Consider the following 19,121-nt stretch of genomic DNA (forward strand, 5'->3'; position numbering starts at 1 on the left):
GCCTACACGCCCTTTTGAAACCGATGCAGAGACTCCCAAGTCGCTCTGTGTTACTGAAAGCCATACTCAAGTCCCGGTTTTTGTCCTGATGAATGTATAAGAATCTACCTAAGGCGAGACAAATGCAGTGCAAGGGGCATTGCTTTGGGAAAAGCTGTGGGTCCTCATCACTGGGGAGAGGAAGGAAGTAGGACTGCTCGAGAAGGTGAGTTTTATGGAAGGGATCTGAAAGACAAAGGGGATGTTGCTTTGCAGAAAACAAGCTGGAGAATTTTTCAGGAATGGAAAGCAACAAGGAGGAAAGCATCAAGGCAAGAGTCAAAAAGGGAGCAGAAGCAGAAAGACGAATGATGTGGGCAGAGCAAAGGGAGCAAGTGGGATGGCAGGGGAACAGAAGCAGAGAGGATGGGTAACACGTCTGCTGGGCCTGTATCCATGGTTTGCCATCAAAGAAGCCAATGCTGAAGCCGGTATGGCCAGGCCCCAGTGGCCGCCTCACCTGTCTGCTGAAAAACTACTTAGAAGGATGGCATCAAACCCATGTCTGGGAAGTGGGAAGGCCTCCAGCAGGTGTACAGATCCTGGACATACATCCTGAAGCCAAGCACGAGAACCCCAGGCTCACGTCGTTCTGGTCTCACCCACTCCATTTATATCATCGGCTCCAGAAGCCAGTACTGACCGGCGTACAGCAGGGCAACATGCCTTACTTGCATCTCTCCAGCTCTAGATGCTTCTACTCGATTACCATGGGGCCTGATTAGTACATCGCTGCCCACAGTTACAGGTAGTGAACACTGTGGCGTTGCCGGCAGTGCTGTTCGTCCATGAAAACTTCATTTCCAGTGAGGTGAAACCAAATAAGAAAAAGGCTCCTCTTGCACTGTTTAGATCTGAGTCCAGCTTGCAACCCTTGAGTGAAGTTTGAAGTTCAATGCATCTGTCCAATGTAAATGAGAACAGCTTTTCCTGATCTGGCTCCTGATGAGGGCTAGGATATTTTGAGAGGCTTTGGATGAGGTTTCTCTTTCCCCTTCCCCAGGACCCCTTCCTAGCAAGCACATCGCTCTCCTTGCTAACCTTCTCCGCATTCATTTTACAGTCAGGAAACGGGAGATGGGTTTGGACGAATCTACAGCTGCAGGAAAGGGGCTGCTTGTTGGAATCCCTGGCCTGTGTTTGCAGGCAATGGTTTCTGAAAACGTCTCTTGCCCTGGAAATGTGTCATCACTGCCTCCTCTAGCTACTTGCTGCGGAGGGATGACACAAGAAGAAAAACAAATCTCTGTCACCCCTCCATCCCTCCCATTTCACCACTTATTTCCCTCACAAGTTCCCCTGCTCCGCTTGTTACCAGGCTTTGTCTACGTAGTGCATGACCCGGAGAGAAAGGTAATTCAATGAATACGCATGTTAAACTGATTTGTCAGGCAGCTAGCTAGAGGAGTCTGCTCAGGGCAGGATGCAGTACAGTGATTTCTCATGCTAAACTGTTCGTACAGCCGAAGACCATTATAAATGAGTTCAGAAGGCTTTAAAATCTTCCCGGCTTGAATCGATCATTTTGCATTTTCTCTGTAGCCAGGTGCAAATGGACTGGATGTTCTGCAGCTGTCATCACCTCTCCGCGCGGTTGAAGGCAGCTGCCCCCGAGTTAAAGCAATGCTTTGCTTTTCACGATGCATCTCCAAAGCACCGTGCTCAGAAAGGGGTGCTGACTACTACTGCTCACTGGAGGAAGAAAGCACACACTGCTATAATATCTGCCTTGTAGTCCACTGGGTCGCTTGGCCTGATGATCCTTGGCGTGCGGCAGTGAGGGGCACAGCTGGTCTTGCTAGGAAAGGTCATTAGTGGCATTTCTTTAAATAGGAGATCAAATATATCACCAGGATGTACCATGAGCCTGCCCATGTGTAGGGCTCCTCATGTTAACTCTTGTGCCTCACTCCCTAGTAAGCTCCTACCCCTGATGCGTGGTTGGTGTAAATTAGAAGAGCTGAAGAAAGTGCGTCCCTCCAGGGCTGTGTAGCAGGAAACATTTGTTGCACCACTGCACAGCTAAGTTGGATCAAGGTTTGCACACATCCTACTGCGCTATTTATAATGGGGACATCTTAAGCATACAAAGCCTCTAATACATGTGCACCTCTGTGGGAGTAAAGCCTCCCATTTACTTCCCTGCATGTGCTCCCCACACGACACTGTCGAACCACGACAGAGAAAGCAGAAGCCACTGGACAACTATTTCTCCTCTGGGACGAGCTGAGCTAGGACGTGCCAGCTATGAGGCCCTAACCCTGCCTACTCTAAGAAATATATGACAGCGATTAGGATTCTTGCTAAATTTACTGTGCCAGACACCCAGCTGGTGAAAAATCAGCCCTGTTCCACTGAAATCAATGGAGATGGCAGGATAAACTTTGGGAGAGATGGCCTGACAGATGTGTTAGACTGAGGAATAGTCTGTCTGGGGGAAACCAGCAAGCCCCATCGCTTGGCACCTTTACGAATCTGGAGAAAGAACAGAAGGGACCAACCCAGGATTGGCAAGGCTGGGCTGGATGACTCAACAGATCTTTTGCAACTCTAATTTTTGTGGAGCAAGTCCTGAACACACTCTCATATCCACGTGTGGGCCAGACAGAGAAGTCCCAAGTGTCTACCCTGCTGGAGGACTCGCACAGACGACCACTGAAGCTATTGTGGTATGTACTCGCATGAGGTCTGGAAGGTTGCTGGTGTGTAGTGGAACGGTGCACTGGCCCCTTTCCCTGCCCCATTCTTGTCCTTCAAAAACCTCGCTTTCAATTAAAAAAAGAAAGAATAAAAGGTTCTGCAGCAAATTTGAAATGGGCGTAACCGGTGTTCCCACCTGAGATTGCCGAGAGCCAGAAACAATCACTCTAAGGCAGCGGTTCCCAAACTATGGGGTCGCAACATCAGTGGATGGGGTCATGGGAGTGGGAGGGCTGTAGGCTGGGAGTGAGGGGCCATGAATGGGGTTATGCTGAGGACCAGTTTGGGAAGCACTGCTCTGAGGGGTGGGAATGGCTCCATTCGGATCCCCATGATGAAAGGTAGCATTGTTAACCATTTCGCTACTCATCAAAATACGAGAGAAAAGGAGAAAAGGTATCACACTCCAAAAAGCTACATGGCTGGCTAGAGAGATCCCATCACTCGCTGCCCAAAGATGTCAGGCGGGAAAGCTACAACCCATGGAGAGGAGGTCAAGCTGGAAGAGCCCGAAGGGAGCGGATGGTCATATTCTGAACTGCTGCATGAGATGCTGAAAGCTGAGTGAATAGGCAGAGCTTAGATGAGTCTTCATCAGTCTTCGCCTCCTACTGAATGCATGCTTCAAATCATGACGTACATCACACCACGAAGTATTCTGAACGGTGTGTTCACAGCCTGGCCAGTAAGGCTGATCCCTGCCAAGTCATACTAGACAGGAGAAATGAGCTTTACCTATCTCTTCGCCAGCACCTGGCAGAACCACCCACTCCACAGAGTAAGCCACCCCAGAAACACAGGAAGGGGCTGAGGATTTTTCCCTCCCAGTCTTTTTGCACTCAGTTTTCTCCAGCAGGACTTGTTCCTGGAGACTGATGCTTGCATCATTTGCGGCTTTACAAAACCATCCCTGTATTTTTGGAAATATCTAGACAGGCTAGGGTGCTGATAATGCAACATTTATAATGAGCTAGTGGGCAGTTTGATCTAGCAAACAGCATGCAACATTCCTCCAATGGACAGCCCCCGCAAGGAGGAAAATGCAGGAGCTAAATAGACCACATGAGCCCCCGTAGGTCCCTTCAAACCCGAATGGCTGGATTACCACACGGGAGAGCATCACATCATTAAACACCTCCAGCTGTTCAGTAATATGTTCTTATATCTCAGGCATTTGTCCTATTTCTTTAACCAAAACACAAGAAACTCCTGCAGTGGTTTTCAAGCGAGTTATTTCGTGGGCGGTCTGACAGCCACCCTCCATGCTCTTTATTTACAGCTCAGAGAGCCTAAAGCAACCCAGAAAAAACAACAGAAAGTTACTCCACCTGGCACTTGCCATGAACGCAGAGGTCTGTCTCGTAAGGCCCGCAGGGCGTGCCGTCCAGAACCCTGTCGGCCACCAGCACGGGGGACTCCTTTCCCAGCGGAGAGCAGAAAAGTTCACACGGCTTATCTGAAAAAATATACAAGAGCAGCACCTTACTCCACAGCACCCACGACGCACAGACAGAGCACTAGGACATCTGATGGACTGGATCACGGGTGGCACTTGTTATTTTACAACAACTGTGTTATTTTAGAACTGAAAGAATCATTTATTTTATAAGACTCCACTGAGTAGTAACATCTAACAGTGTCCATTAAGAACTGCTAGGGCCAGGTCTAATTACGGGATTGTTCTCATTATAAGTCTACCCGTTTCTTCATTCCAAAAGAACCAAGAAAATTGCACTTGGTTTATAAGTGAGGTCAACCTGCAATCGGGCCCCTGGCAGCCTTGCCTTTTATACTTACACTACTTTGGTTAGTTCAAAAACACTTTTTCATTGCAGTTTTTATTTTAGTATTTTTAGTGCATTTAGCCCTTCGGGTCCTTTCTTTGGTTACTGGATTCCCTTGTGGGAGTTCAGGAAGGCAACATACGCTGAAAGGTCTTTATCAGCAGTTATCAACTTTTTTCAAGGAAAAAGGTGTTTTTCCCTGCAACTGAACCTGAAAATGTGAGCCTGATTTTTATCCAAGGTCAACCCATAATCAGAACAGTGCAGTATATATGCACCTCTGTGCATAGATGCACAGATCTGTGCACAGATCTGGACTGTATATAGGGCAAAAAAGGTTCACATGACCAGGCTGGCTGCTCACACTTCTCAGAAGCAATGCTGATGTGGCACTGGGAGCAGTAAGATAAGAGGAGCATGAAAACATCAGCCCAGCATGAAGGGTTTAAGTTTCCCAAAAGCTAGTCTGGAAATGTCACCTAACAGGCGTTTCTGTCATCTTGGTGGGATCTGTGTTCACGTCACCAAGGGGCACTGGGATTTTGCGAGCAAGACGTGTCTCTTAAAAAAAGGGAAGCCAAAAGCATTTTCCGACAGCCCAAAAATTCAACAGTGATGGCAACGATGCTGTCACAGACGGGACAATGACGATGGGATCTCAGTGAAGTCAACATTCAAAGCACAAGGAACTGCCAATCTCCAAAAGAGTTGCAAGGAGTGTGCATTGGAGTTGCACTCTTTGGGAAGCGATGAGTCGGAGCTCGTTAGGAGGCTCAGACAGCATAGAGATGGGCCACACAAACAAACAGATGTTACCAGTATTTTCCTTCCATGAAAACAGATTGTGAAATGTTCGGTGGGGGGTGTGGATTATGGATGATGGCATGTTCCACAGAGGGAATTTTTTTTAAATATCTATATTAAAAAAAAGAGTGAAGAAATCCCTAATGTGCAACGAGCTCAGATGATCTTGTGTTACCCCATTAACACCAGTTAAATGAGAACCAGACTTTCCAGCTGGTGAGGCAGCATCACCCCAGGTTCTGCAGAAGCCCCACTGGGGAATCAATGAACAGCATGGTATGCTCTGAGTCACCGCTGGGTCTGCGTTCCAGCAGGGTGTCTGTGCACTGGGATGAACCCTGCCTGGCATCTGGAGTGCACTGTCCTGCCGGAGAAGACATAAATATGAAGCTCTGACTAGGGCAGCAATCACTAGTAAACTATCAATTGTGGGGGACCCTGGACCCAGTCTAGCCCTCCTGTCACTCCACCGAGGGGTAACAGAGCTACACCAGGGATCGTTTTGACCTATTTACAAAGTCTTAATGGAGCCTGTTATATGCAGAAGTTTGGGGGAAATAACAGTTAGTACATGAAGCATCTTAAGAGCTAGGAGTGCTCCGGAGTACACAACCATCATGACAGTAAGGAGTTCCCTAGGTAAGGCACGTATCACGAGCAGAACGGATTGGATTTCATGATACAGAGCAGCTGATTTTGCTGGGTAGAAGCGGGATGGAGAACTGGGGGTTGTCCACCTTTTGCAGTCGAATTGACCAGTTCTCACTTTTACATGATGCTGCAGGAGGCAAGATGTACATGGGACAGAGGGGAAGGAAGGAAGCGAGAGATCAAAGCTGCTGGATCAATGCTGTTCTCGAAGAGAAGGGAATGACTGATAGCTGACAACAGCTGAGAGGTGGGAATTGGTCTTGTATGAAGTTCCACCTCCTGGTTGTGCGAAGAACACTGCTGAGGTCGGACAGACCCATGGATGGACCTCTGGAAGGGGAAGTTGTCTATCTGAACCTCCTGAGAGGTCTGTGAGAAGGTAGAAGGGCCTGCAAGCCAAATACAACACAAAGTCTGCTTTCTTAGGACAGCTGTACTGTCTGGACCAAGCAGAGAGCAAGGAGGTTTGAGTCTGAATAACCATTTCCAAACTTGGTGCACACTGAAGTGATTGGGAGGTACTGGAACATGAGTTGCTTCACTTGCTAGACTATGCATTGCATGAAAGTGGGGTGGGCCGGGGCAATAAACATGGAGAGATCCAGAGCTCAAGGACAGAGGGGCAGGAGACTGGAAGAAGTTGCACTGTAGCCCCCAGCAAAGCAAAATCAGCTAAATTCATAGAGGCGGAAAAGGAGAGAGTATTGTTCCGTAAAACTCGGCAACAAGAGCCATACAGCTGGGAAAACCAAACTGACGTTCCTTGGAGTCACAAACCGCCTCAATACCTTTCTGGAACCAACCTGACGGAAGAAGCAGCCATTGGGGGAACATGTCTCTAGCAGCCTTCGCAGCCCTGGAAGAGTCCCGGATGGCGACCGGCATGCAACCCTGAGCATGTACGTGGAACAAAGCAGGGAAAAGGCCCCGTTCGGCTGCGGGACAGCAGAAGGCTCTGGGACTAGGGTAATTCTTACATGGTTAGGAAGGGCTGTAAAAAGGACCACATGCACCCATGATGGCAGGAAAGGGTGAGACAGATGCTGTAGGCCAGCATGTCTCACCCAACTGACTTTAATGGGTCTCATATTGGGCGAGAGAGCAGGTAATAAAATGAACACTCAAGGGCAGGATTAGGCGAACCAGGCTAGAGAGTGTCCAGAGGTCAGGGGAGTCTAGGAGGAACGGCGAAGGAGAATCAGTTCTTGCTCAGACGAGGGATGTGTCTGAAGGGTTTTTAGAAACACTTCTCCTGAAAAACCTACCTTCTTCCCATGAGAAGGGACGTAAGTCAGTACTTAGTGCCCCTTGGGAGGCAGCGACCTCCCGACTCTCCCCATGCTGGTAGTACAGATTTCAAAGACCTCTGACAAGCGTCTGCCATTCACCTTCTGGCGATGCTCTCCCTCTGCCAACCTTGCTGCCTGGTGGTGGGCTAAACAGTCCTAGGCTTCATTTTCAAACAGTGATGCTGCATTTCCCCTACCCCCATCATGCATTTTTCCATGCTCCTGCAGCAGTATCTTTCAGCCAGGGAACAGGGTTAACATAATTATGCAGCTTTCAAGTGGGCAGGGGTCATGTATCAGCACAAACACATGAGCTCTTCAAAAACCCCAGTGCGGGTAGGAGGGGTCCACATGCTAGGGTATTTCAACAGTGCCTTGGCATCGAGTGTCCGTACACTCCTTGGAAAACCCCAGGCTAATTGATTAACCACGTTCAAACAAACCCCCATGGGGGCTGGGTTCAAGACATGTGTTATTTAGGTAAAAGAATCCCCAAAGTCTGCAGAATATTCTCTTATTCCAGCAAGTCCTGGTGTGTCTCCAGCTGCTTCCCCCAGACCTGCATGTGGCCCACCGTACCATCCTCAGGCTGACTTCTTTGGCATAAGTAACAGTAGATGCTGTGATTGTGGGGAGGAAGCTCGCTGCTGTCAGCTTGGATGAGGAATGAGCTAAGACTGATGACTGTTGACTACAGCTCCCTCAGCTCTGCTTTTACCAGCATGAGGCAGCTGAGAAATTGCTGTCATGAATCAACCCATCATCCTTCTTCTCTGCTTGGAGTCCTGCCTGGGTGGGGAGGGGGAGAGAAGGCCAAATTCAGCACAAACATCCTGTTGCCCCATAGCAGATGGCAAGTGGACTTGATTGATTTCTCTCTATGAGAGCCCTGGATGTCAGAACAGGGGTGCCATGAACGAGAGTAGATGAGGATCCTGATAATACTGGGATGAAACCTAGGTTCCTGCTAACACTGAGGCTGCCAGGTGTCAATCAAAGATACAGCTTGGCCCAAGATCATCACCTGACATGAAACTGCCCTTTTACATTTCTTAGAAATATCAGTGAAAGGAGCTGTTTCTATTTACCATCCTCTCTCACATATTCCTGAGCATTTGGGAATCATTTTTCAAGCAGTAAAGGAAAACTGTTCAAGAGCAACATGCTGCAACGGGCTATGAAGGGGCACAAAAGGAACATTCCAAGGAGAGTTGTGAATTAGTGCCCAGTTTCCCAGGGCAAGGCTGATGGGAAATATTCCCAAATACCTGCCTGTGCAGATGAGTGACAGCTGAATTAGCTCCACAACCTCTGACAGCCCTTGCCATCACTGACCCACTGCCTCTTGCTGAGGGATACAAGATGGCAGTGAGATTTAGGGATTCCCGTTGGGTGTCCCACACAGCCAGCCTGTGGGCATCCAAGCATTGTGCGGCTGAGAAATATGGGGGCAAGTGGAACAAAGGGAGAAGGGGTTAAAACCAGTGGAGGAGGGATGGTGAGGAACTACAAGGAAAGCTCTTGAATTTACCATCCACAATGACAGCTGTCAAGAGGCTTTTCTTCTTCGCGCTGTATCTCTCGTGAGACTGGCACTGCTGGTCCCTGAAGCTGGGCACGCCTTTAGGACAGGGCAAATTTTCACACACGGTGTGCTCCACACTCGCCCCGCGGCAGTTCTTGCCTCCCGGCCCTGGGCTGTAAAGGAAAAGACAGACCTGTTAGCACTGGAAGTGGCAAAAGCCTCCACAGCCACGTCATTACTTCTCTTCCGCTGCACGAGGCAATCCATTTGCTCGGAGGAGCTGTGTCGTTCCTGTCTGAAATCTGCACTGGAGCCAAACTGTACTCTCAGCAGCTCCCAAAGAAGGCAGGGCAAGCTGAAAGGTTAACCGATTTATCTGAAGCAGCCACTTGGGAACCAAAAAAAAAGCAAGCTCTTGCAAGGCACGCGCACTGTCGGCATACAAACAAGACTGTCCATACTGCACATGTTTTAGATAAGATACATGCTGCTTTCCTGGACTGTGGTCATTAAACAGCCCGCGATACTTCTTGGGAGAGCAAGAGTGTTTAACCCCTTCTATTTTGGCCAGAATTCAGATCGGGGAAAGTAACTCCTTCCGGCCAAGTGAAGTTTCAGCTGCAATCTATCCTCTTTGCTTTCTGTCCTCATCTGTTTTCTACCGCTGCAGTGCCCTGTAAAGCGGCTGTTGTCTTTCACCCCAAAACGGGCAGCGTATTACTGGTGGCTGAAGCTACGAACTTGTGAAGTGCTTTGGCAGACTTTGGGACTCGGAAACAAAGGGAGAAAAAGAAGCCTTTGATATCTTCCTGTTTCAGGACAGATCCCGGTACAGGTACCGAGGCCTGATTTTTGTTATTTGAACTAAACCAGGCGCAAGCCAACTTCTAAGTCTCTGTACAGTTTTCATCAGGTGTCGGAGGCAGCTGGGCTCCATCTGTAGTGCTTCCAGGGGTGGATCCAGATGTTACAACGGGGGTGCAGGAGCACTAACTTGCACTGTAGGGGTGGATGCACTCAGTCTGCACCTGCCTCTCACGCCTGGGGGCAGGCAGACAGTGCAGGGGAGCAGCAGCCGGGGACTTTTTAATCCCCAAAATGTAAGGATTCTCCCCTTCTCTTCTCCTCCCTGCTCAGAGGCACCCCCTCCCCTGCCCTCCCATTCCCCCCCTTCTCTCCTCCTCCCTCCCCACCAGCCATGAGGGGAAGTCCACAGCCGCTCCAGCCAGGCTGTGCAGGGGCTGGGCTCAGCCCAGGACAGCAGCAGCAGTGGGCAGGCTCCTCGTCTCTGTCTGCTTTCCACTGATGTTTCCTGGCAGCCTGGGTGCAGGCACGGGGAGAGGGACTGCGCCTGTCCCGTGCCACCCACACTATCCCAGGCTGAGTCAAGCCCTGTGTAGTTGAGCTGGAGGGGGGCACAAACTCTCTTTGCCCCTGGGACAGCAACAGCAGCTGGTGGGAAAAAGGGGAACGGGAGAGGACAGGACACGGAGTGGAGGGAAAAGGAAGGGACATGCCTCTGAGCAGAGCAGGGAACAGAGGACTTAAAAGTAAGTCCCTGGCGGCAGAGCATGCCACATGGGCAAAAAGTGGGGTGGGGCCGTGCCATTGCACCCCCTCCGGATGCACCCCTGACTGCTTCCAATGCATCACACCTCAATAGGTCTATGTCCTTTGTACAGCGCTGCGCCACGAGAATGAATTTAGAAAAAAACTGCACTGGGGTCAAGTTGACAGGGTACAGTAGACAGACTACAGCAGCAGCCTGAACGCTGGACTGGGAGCTAGGCCCTCCAGAGCCAATAGACTCTCTCTTGACTGCAGGCAAATCAGTGACTCAGTTTCCCCATCTGTGTGAAGATTACTCAGATGTCAGTAAGGTGCACTGAACAGACGGCACTACAGAAATGCTCAATATTACTAGATTTATCAAAATGCCACAGACTGGATGGTAATTTTCAGGTAGAAGTTTGCACTGCAAGCACCAATATTACCACATTGTTCTGATTATAAGCTGACCTCACATTTTGAGGTTCAATTGTAGGAAAAACAGTCCTTTCCCTTGAATGTAAGTCAATAACTATAGATAAAGATCCTGAACTGCTACTGTTCTTATAAAATCCCACAGGAGAATCAAACAGCCAGAAAATGACCCACAGGGTCAAATGTACTAAAACTACTGAAATAAAATTGCACTGAAAACATTTCTGGCTTGGCATTTTTATTGCGTGCACAAAAATCCTGCAAGTACAGAAAGTTAAGAATGTCAGGGGCCCGACGGTAGGTCAGCCTCACATGTAAGCCGAGTGTGATTTTTATGGTTCTTGGGGAGGAAAAACACACAGACTTAAAAATCAGAACAATGCAGTAAGTATTCGCAAATACTACTGCTTAAAAATACAAAGGCGGATTTCTGAAGCCATGTAATACTACTGCTGTTTATCACATCCTGTTCCCTTTCAGGAATACTTTTCTTTCTTTCTGAAGTACCTTCCCCCTTGTAAACCAATGACTCAAAACCCACAGCAAGAACAGTGTGCGTGGCGCTATGCCAGAGGGTGGCTTTATGAAGGTAAGAAAGCAGACGGAAATACAACAAAAGTCTTTCTGCATTTCTCCCACGCGCATATCCACCTGAAATTAGAAGCTACTTAACAAGTTTTCATTTTGAACATAAAAGTATTCTTTTCCACTGCCCCGTTGATGAGAGAACAACGTATTACAAAGAGGGGCTTGATTTAAAACTAGAAGATAATAATGGGCAATACTGATCTCAGCCTAGGGTCTCAAAGGACTTCAGTTAAGCCTCACAACACAGGTAGAGGAAAAGCAAGTCATTTTAGTAAGACTTTATAAGCGAGGAAACTGAAGAACAGCATGGCAAAGTTATTTGCCCAGGGTAACCTAGGGCATCGGTAGCAGAGGTGTAAGAGAAATACATGCATATTTCTACTATGCCAAGTCCTCTGACCCCGATGTGCTTTCCATCCCGTTGCAGCCAGGACAAAAGAAACATGCTGTTTTGCAACCAGACAAGTTCACTGCATACAACAGGGAGATGCAGCCAATATCTCTTCCGCACTGTGCACCTCTGTAGATTTGCATATTAACAGTCAGGAACAGGGAGAAACGGCAACTGCACACGTGCAGATATCATCTGGATCCCCAGAACCTGACATCTGCAAGTCAGGCTTGGGCTATGAACCCTCTTCAGAGGTTGTGTCAAACTCATGTTACACAGTTGTGCCTAACCCCTGCAAAACGGGAGGCTCGCTGAACAGCAGGTTCCCGCACCTGCAGAGCAAATTTATTTTTGTTTCCACTTCCCGAGAGTATGATGGGGAGAAATGATAGAGCCTGGCCGAATGTGCTTCACTTCATTGCGAGCGATCAAAACCGCCACCCATGTCCATGCATTTCAATTTCTTTTAGACATTTTCCTAACGCTCCCTCACTGGGGCAATTTCGTCTCTTCGGGCAGATTGGCAGAAAAAGATTCAAGTCATTTCCTTCCTGTCCTTCAGTGGATAGCTATCGAAAGGCAACTCCAGCCAAATTCCTGTTCCTAGCAGCAGGGAAGTTTATCCTAAAAACTTTTTTTATTATTACTCAAATGAACAACTTAATAAGTCCCTATGCTGAGTAGAAACCATAGGTTTGATCCAGCATCAGCTCTTAACGTGAGTCATCTCCCTGAGGTTAACGGGACTTATTTAAAGGCTGGCTGCATAATCGGGTCTCAGCCATTAGATTTGCTCCTGACACAAAGCGTCCTGCCGGTGATGAGTACCCTCCTGGCTTATAAAAGTCAATGGTGGTTGAAAAGTTCACTTTGGGGGGATTTGGTGGCAGCTAACAAATATATCAGGGGAGAACAGCAGGGGCCAGGTGAACAATTATTTACCAAAGCGCCCCAGGGGAAAACCAGGAGCAATGGCTATAAACTCCTAGAAGGTTTCAGACTAAATATAAGGAAAAACTTTTCCATGGTTCATGTGACCAGACTCTGGACTATACTCCCAGTGTGGGTGGTGCAGGCACCTACCATGGAGATCTTCAAAAGGAGACTGGATGCACACCTTGCTGGGGTTATTTGACCCCAGCAGTCTTTCCTAGCTGGACCTGATGAGCTCACGAGGTCCCTTCCAGCCCTAAACTTCTGTGAATCCCCCCGTAAGGAGGCCCTGTGTAGGAAAGAAAGTATTTGGAAGCGTTCATTTCTGCACATGGAACGTAAATGCCAAATTTCAGCCTAGATTGGGGGTTTTTACAGCGACCACATAAACTTTGAAAACCAGTTTTGTGATGGTTAAATGGAAACACTGATCCCCAATGATATGACAACATTACAGACTGTCACCCGGGGAATGGTTGTAACCAGTGTCTGTTTGCACTGCTGACACCTCTTGTCTGCAGCAGACATGTCAGCGGCAGCAGATGTGCTGGGCGTGACTGAGAAGTCCTCCGAGAGGACTCATGGCTGGTGCTTTCGGCTCGCTGACATGCACAGTATGCTGTGGATGCTCAGCCCTGGTGATTATAAACAGGAAGCAGAGCTTCTTTCTGCTTGGATCCTATGTTCACTCCAGCACATCAAATATACGAGTCTTGGTTTCAGCCAAGACTATATGGCTTCTTGCAAAGCAAGTGGCAAAAAGATGTAGAGTGTGTGCAAGGGAGAAAGAGAGGGAGAGGAGGAAGGGCTGAACGCATAACATCTAGTGACACATCTGTCTTGCTGGACAGCAGGATATTGTGCTGATGGTAGTGGAAAGCCAGACACAGCAGGAGCTGTATTTACTGTACTTTTGTCAGCAGTGGTTCTGGCTTTAATCTCAAAATGTCACTAATGTATGAGAGGCTTTTTTTTATGAGTCAACTGATAGGGAATTAAAGCTGGCAGCTCTTATTATTGGTGTCATAGTATAGTAACAGGCAGATGTGTTAAGATACCAAGGTGCCCAGAGCACCCCAGCTCCAGCCTACTCAACAGGAGTTGAAGAAACTTCGTGCCTTGAGAAATGGGAGGCTAAGAAATGTTGAGGTGCTCTTCCTCTAATTAAGGAATAAAATGAGCGTGCCTCCTGAAACCGAATGGGGTCCAGTATTACAGGTTTAGGAGCGTTCAGCTGCTTCATCACAGAAGCATGAAACCTTACACAGACTTCCACTGCCAGCTGGGAAAGGCATTTCCCAAGCACTGGATCCACAACAAAAACCTGCAGTCGTACCTCTGCTTTGTCAAATAGCAGTGGGGTGTGTGCATTAATGTGCAACTACCTCCTATTTGATCAGGTTATAAAATACAGATGTGACATCTACAATGTTTACCCTCAGTGGATAAAGGCAGACAGACAGACTAGATGGACAGAACTTACATCTGCTACACCAGGGATTATGCACTGAGTTTTGTTCCTGTTCAGGCCAGGAATAAAGTACCCAGAGGTCTGTCGCCCAAGAAGAGGCTCTGATTTTAAAAGTATTTCAAAGTCCCAACTTCATGGCTACCTTCCTACTGGATGCAGGGGGGAATCTTGGTCAAAGATGCAGGGGAAAATCAAGAGACAGTCACACCCTCCCTGGTCTTCTGCAAGCTTGCTGCGTGCCTCCCTTTGCCAGATTCCCCACACCCTATGACATTGCCGTCATGATGCTCCTGTCTGTCCAACCTCTGAGAGGGAGATTCTGGGCAGCATCTCCCTCAAGTCTTGCAAGGAAGGGCATGACTGATGTGGCTTGAAGCCACCTTTGCACTCTCCCAGTTTTGGGATATTCAAGCAGCTGAACAAAGCCCCTGGAATGGCTGAGCTGAACCCAGGCAGGGGTTATTTTACCTTGATCCTTAGTTTAATTTCCCTATAGGCTCCAGTGCTGCCTGGAAGCTCCCCAACATGGCACTCTTTTAACCCAACCAGCTCCTTGCACACTCACAGTGTCACCTGTAAGGTCCTCTGTGGACAGCCTCATAGCTATTCTATACAACGTCTGGTCCAAAGAAATCCCCCATGGCTGGAGCTGTGTTTCTTTACGGCTCTCTGGTCCTTTTGTATGGCATGAAGAGGATAGAGCAGGAGGGAGAATCTCACCTTAGCGTTTTTTCTTTCCAATGCCCCTCCTCCCCCAACATACCACTGAGATCTGGGCAAGTAAGGAAGGCAGCGTGGCTCTAAAATTAGTGTATGCAAACTGGGTAGCATCACTCTCCCTTGCGATCCATCCCAGGGCATCCATGCAAGCAGTCTCACAAATTACAGGAGGCAAAGCCAAATCAAGCAAGTCAAGCAACTGCTTTCAAAATACTGATAGTCCCAACAGGCCCAAAAGTCATCTGGCAACAACACAAATTCCAGCAAGAAAAAAAAAAAAAAAGCCCAAGACCAAATATATATGAAAAAAATAATAAATAAATCCCCTGGCCAATAGTTTTGGACACTGAATAAACCAGCTGCAGAGGAACATGGGAGATAGCCAGGAATATAAAGCGAAGGAAGATCACGTGCGTATCCCCAGCCAAGAACGTATGCGAGCAAAAGAATTTTCAAATCCACGTGCAATCTTGGAGGCAGCAATTCCTGCAATTTAAGGAAGAGGATGATGAATAGATGGATTTAAGGTTTGGTCAGCAGTGTGGCTAAGCGGAGTTTCGAGCAGCTGTAACTGATAAAAGATAAGCCATCCTGGTCCCTCGTGGAGGAAAACAGAGCTGGTTAAAATCAAGCCTGGACATTACAGAAATGCAGTCAACGTTCATCAGCATGTAGGGAAATGAGTGAATAATGACATCTCTTTCCTGATAAAAAAAAATCCAAACAGGGCAGCTATGTGCCCATGTACCACATGGGCATGTCCTTGCAGTTTGTTGTTAATAAAGGCCATTTCTACTATGTATCGTGTCCTTCCAAAAATGCTCCGCAAATGTGTTTGGTCCTTCACATATGACTTGTATTTTGTCCATGCCACCAGTTATCACTGTGCTAGTGACTCTGCATGCCCCCGTTACTTAGCTCGCGTTACTCAGGCCTGCTCCATCCCTATTCCCTTTCCGCTCCGCTGGAGCAAGGTTTCTCAACATGCTGTACGTTCACAAGCCACCAAGAGAGGAAGACTTACGGGGGATTGTCACACTTGCGCTGTCTGAACCGGACGCCAGTGCCACACGTCCTGCTGCACATGCTCCATTGGCTCCACACGCTCCAGTCTCCGTCCACGTGCTCGGGGATGGGAGTCTTGCTGACGCATTCCCCAGCTCGGCACCACTGAAATGCAACGGTGTTAGCACAGCATGGTCCAGTGGACACCTTCCTGCGGAGTTAGCAGGAAGGCTGGCAAGGGTGGAATGAAATGCAAGTGTAAGTGTTTGGAGATTCAGGGCTTACGGCAGGAGGGAAGAAAAAAAAAGGTGAAATATGGAAATGCGAGCTTCTTCCTCAGCCTGTTTAAACCAAAGGGATATTTGTCTTTAGTAACACCGGTAACATGACTGAACCTCCTGCTGGAACTTGCACCATAATACAGAAAACTGTCTAGGTCAGACAAGTGCTAGGACTTCCATTAACCCTCTCTGAAGAAAGTGGGTTCAAGAAATCATACCCCAACGTAACACCATCATCAATGCTAGGGAGTGCTCCATGCATACATTTCTGGACATTTGAGGTTTGTTCCCATACAACCACGCTGACTCCAGTAGGAGTTGCACCCAGCTTATGCTGTGACACACCTGGGACCATCCCCATAAAGCATGATACACCTGCTGCTTCTGCTCCTTGTGCAAAGCCCCAGAATGAGCCGCTGAAGCTACCATGAAGGGATCTTGGGCATGTGCCTAGCAGCACACTGGGGACAGAGCCTGAGCATGGCACGGGGTTGTGCGCTGTTAGAAGCCGGGCACACCCATTCGCCTGTTGACTCTGGGTATGCTGAGCAGAAGTGCATGGGGGGGAAGGAGGGAAGGGATGGCATCCGCAGTTGCAGGGTCAGCACCGAGGTGAGTTAGGGCGTTGTTGCACCTTATGCTGGGCTGCACAAATATTGATCAGTGTTAGTGCTGGCTCGAGTTTGGAGCAGTCATGCTTAGTCTAGAAACCTTCTCTGACTGTCCCCCCGCCTGCACAGCTCTGACTTGTCGCTAGAGGCCTGGTGAGCAGGGGCAGGACTAGGAGCTGCAGCTGTGAGCCAGGACAGGTTTCTATCCCTGCTCTACGGGCAGAGCTGTGAGAGATCCTGGGATCCTGGAGGACTTCAACTTGGGCAGCACATCTGCGGGGGACGGCTGCACCTAAATGGAACAGGAGCTGGGTAGTGCGGATCATAGACAGCCCTGCCCCGGAGTGGTGTAACTTTAAGGTGCAAAATGAGTGCTTAAAACCACTTTAAAGTGTTGATGTGCAGACCGGCCAGGGGTTAAGAGCTCCAGGAGCTGCCCAAAATGACTGTCTAACAAGTCCTTTAGACAAGCTGCAAAGGTTGACTGCCTTGCTTTAGCTGGAATACAGTACAGTAAGGTTTGCCCAGCAAAGCAGCCCGCTGTGCTAATGAGTCAGCATCAAAGAATTCATAATTCATTTTTTTTAAATATGCTTAATTTTTTAGTTAACATATATGCTTTCCTTGATGATGCTAACAAAATGACTCTCCCTCAGTAGGTGACACACTGTGACCTGTAACGTCTACATACCGCAAAATGCTCCATCCTGGATGATGGTTATTTGGGGAGCACCTGACACACAGAGGGGACTGGCTGAAAAAAGGAGTTTTCATATTGTTAGTCATTTCTGCCACCACACTGAATTTTGGAAAGTTTGAATATGTCCCAGCTGTTTGGCTAAGCCCATGAAGCTTGGTAATTCTAGAAAAAAACCTAGGAAAGGGGTCTGAAAGGAAAAGAAAATACCATCTGAACAGGTATTCAAAACTCCCCTGGGCAAATCCAGAATCACTCTTGGCTTTTGTCCTTCTGGTCTTTCAAATGGTTTCTCTGCATACACCTGCTCCCCGATGTCTCAGACTCTTTGCTGCCTTAACTCATGTGCCTACTGTGCTAGCCTGTCCTGCTGAAATGAATGGAGGTCACCGAGGCAGAAAACTCTCTGACATACCTAGTAGGTGCCTTCTACATTGTAAGCTCTTTGGGACTAGGACAGCCTTTTTTTCCTTTTGGTTTGTACAGAGCTGAGCACAACAGGGCCTTGTTTTCTCGTGGGTTTTTCCAGAGCCTACCGCAGTGGAAACAACAGACAAGGAAAATATTCACATCTGATCCAGCTGTTAACTGAACAGCTTGCTTAGTCTTATCAGAATGAAATGCAAGGCTTCCAGTAAACACTGGACATCTCGGCAACATTATCCCATAGCCAAGGTTACAAAAGCCAAAGCAGTTGCTGCAGGACGCTCTGCTTACCTTGTCTGCGCCACATTCGGTGCCATCCAGAGGTGGGTCCAGCTTGGTTTTACAAGATGTATCTCCTTCCACCAGACACCAGAGCCCAGCACACATCAAATGCTGCAATCGCAAAGCAACAAAGGATAGTTACTACTTCTGTCATTATGAGATATTCTGCTAAAGCTCTGTCCACCTCTCTCATGTGAATCCAGAGGCATATGGTTGGGTTTGGAGTAAGCAATTATTTTTAAGAAGCTGGCATTAAACAGTGGGGCTAGTAACATATGTGGGAACAATGGATGTGGCTACCAGAAAAAAAGGGTGATGATTAAACTGATTTCTTTTAATTGGAATAAAGCAGGTTTGCTAGAAGATCAGTGTATGAGGAAGCACAAGACTGGCACGGTGCTACAAGCACACCTGGATTACTGACTCGCTTACCATATTTTCCAGTGTGTAAAATGCACACTCCCCACCACCAAGGATAACATTCTGGGGAAGGAAATGTTTAGCATACATCTACTTAATTTTTTGTCAAAATGTTTATTGCAATTATTTCCATTATTTTTCATTAGGTAACTTTGCATATATTAGATGCATCTTCATTTGACACCTACGCACCAGAAAATATGGTCAGAGGTTTTCTAAGCGACTGCAAATAAATAAAATATAGTACAGATAAAAAGTTCCTGCTAAGCCTCCATCTAGCCATCACAAGTAGAGAATTTCCCATGATAGACATGGAGGAAGCTGAAAAAGCATGTATTTGGGGGATGAATGCCATACAGCCTGAAGGCAGATAAGGTTCTTTGGGTATATGTGATATCTTTTATTAGACCAACTATATAATTGGAAAATTGTTCTGTGTGATCTTTTGGGTACAAACACCCTTCTTCGGGCACAGGGAGAGCGTAGACTAGTTGTCTAATAAAAGTTGTCTACATTCTCCC

The 19,121-nt window shown here is 47.9% G+C and overlaps 1 protein-coding gene across 1 annotated transcript in view; it reads right to left on the minus strand.

Annotated features, from left to right (window-relative positions):
* ADAMTS17 (ADAM metallopeptidase with thrombospondin type 1 motif 17) overlaps nucleotides 1–19,121 on the minus strand; it is a gene marked incomplete at its 5' end in the record, with an annotated part of 251,800 nt that overhangs the window by 99,967 nt on the left and 132,712 nt on the right. Inside the window, 4 exons of the mRNA XM_006020100.3 lie at nucleotides 4,068–4,195; nucleotides 8,799–8,965; nucleotides 15,903–16,048; nucleotides 18,190–18,291. Coding sequence (XP_006020162.1) covers nucleotides 4,068–4,195; nucleotides 8,799–8,965; nucleotides 15,903–16,048; nucleotides 18,190–18,291 — 543 coding nt within the window. The remainder of the gene's footprint in view (nucleotides 1–4,067; nucleotides 4,196–8,798; nucleotides 8,966–15,902; nucleotides 16,049–18,189; nucleotides 18,292–19,121) is intronic.

The sequence above is a fragment of the Alligator sinensis genome, unplaced genomic scaffold, assembly GCF_000455745.1.
Source record: "Alligator sinensis unplaced genomic scaffold, ASM45574v1 scaffold210_2, whole genome shotgun sequence".
In the NCBI taxonomy this organism is placed as follows: domain Eukaryota; kingdom Metazoa; phylum Chordata; order Crocodylia; family Alligatoridae; genus Alligator; species Alligator sinensis.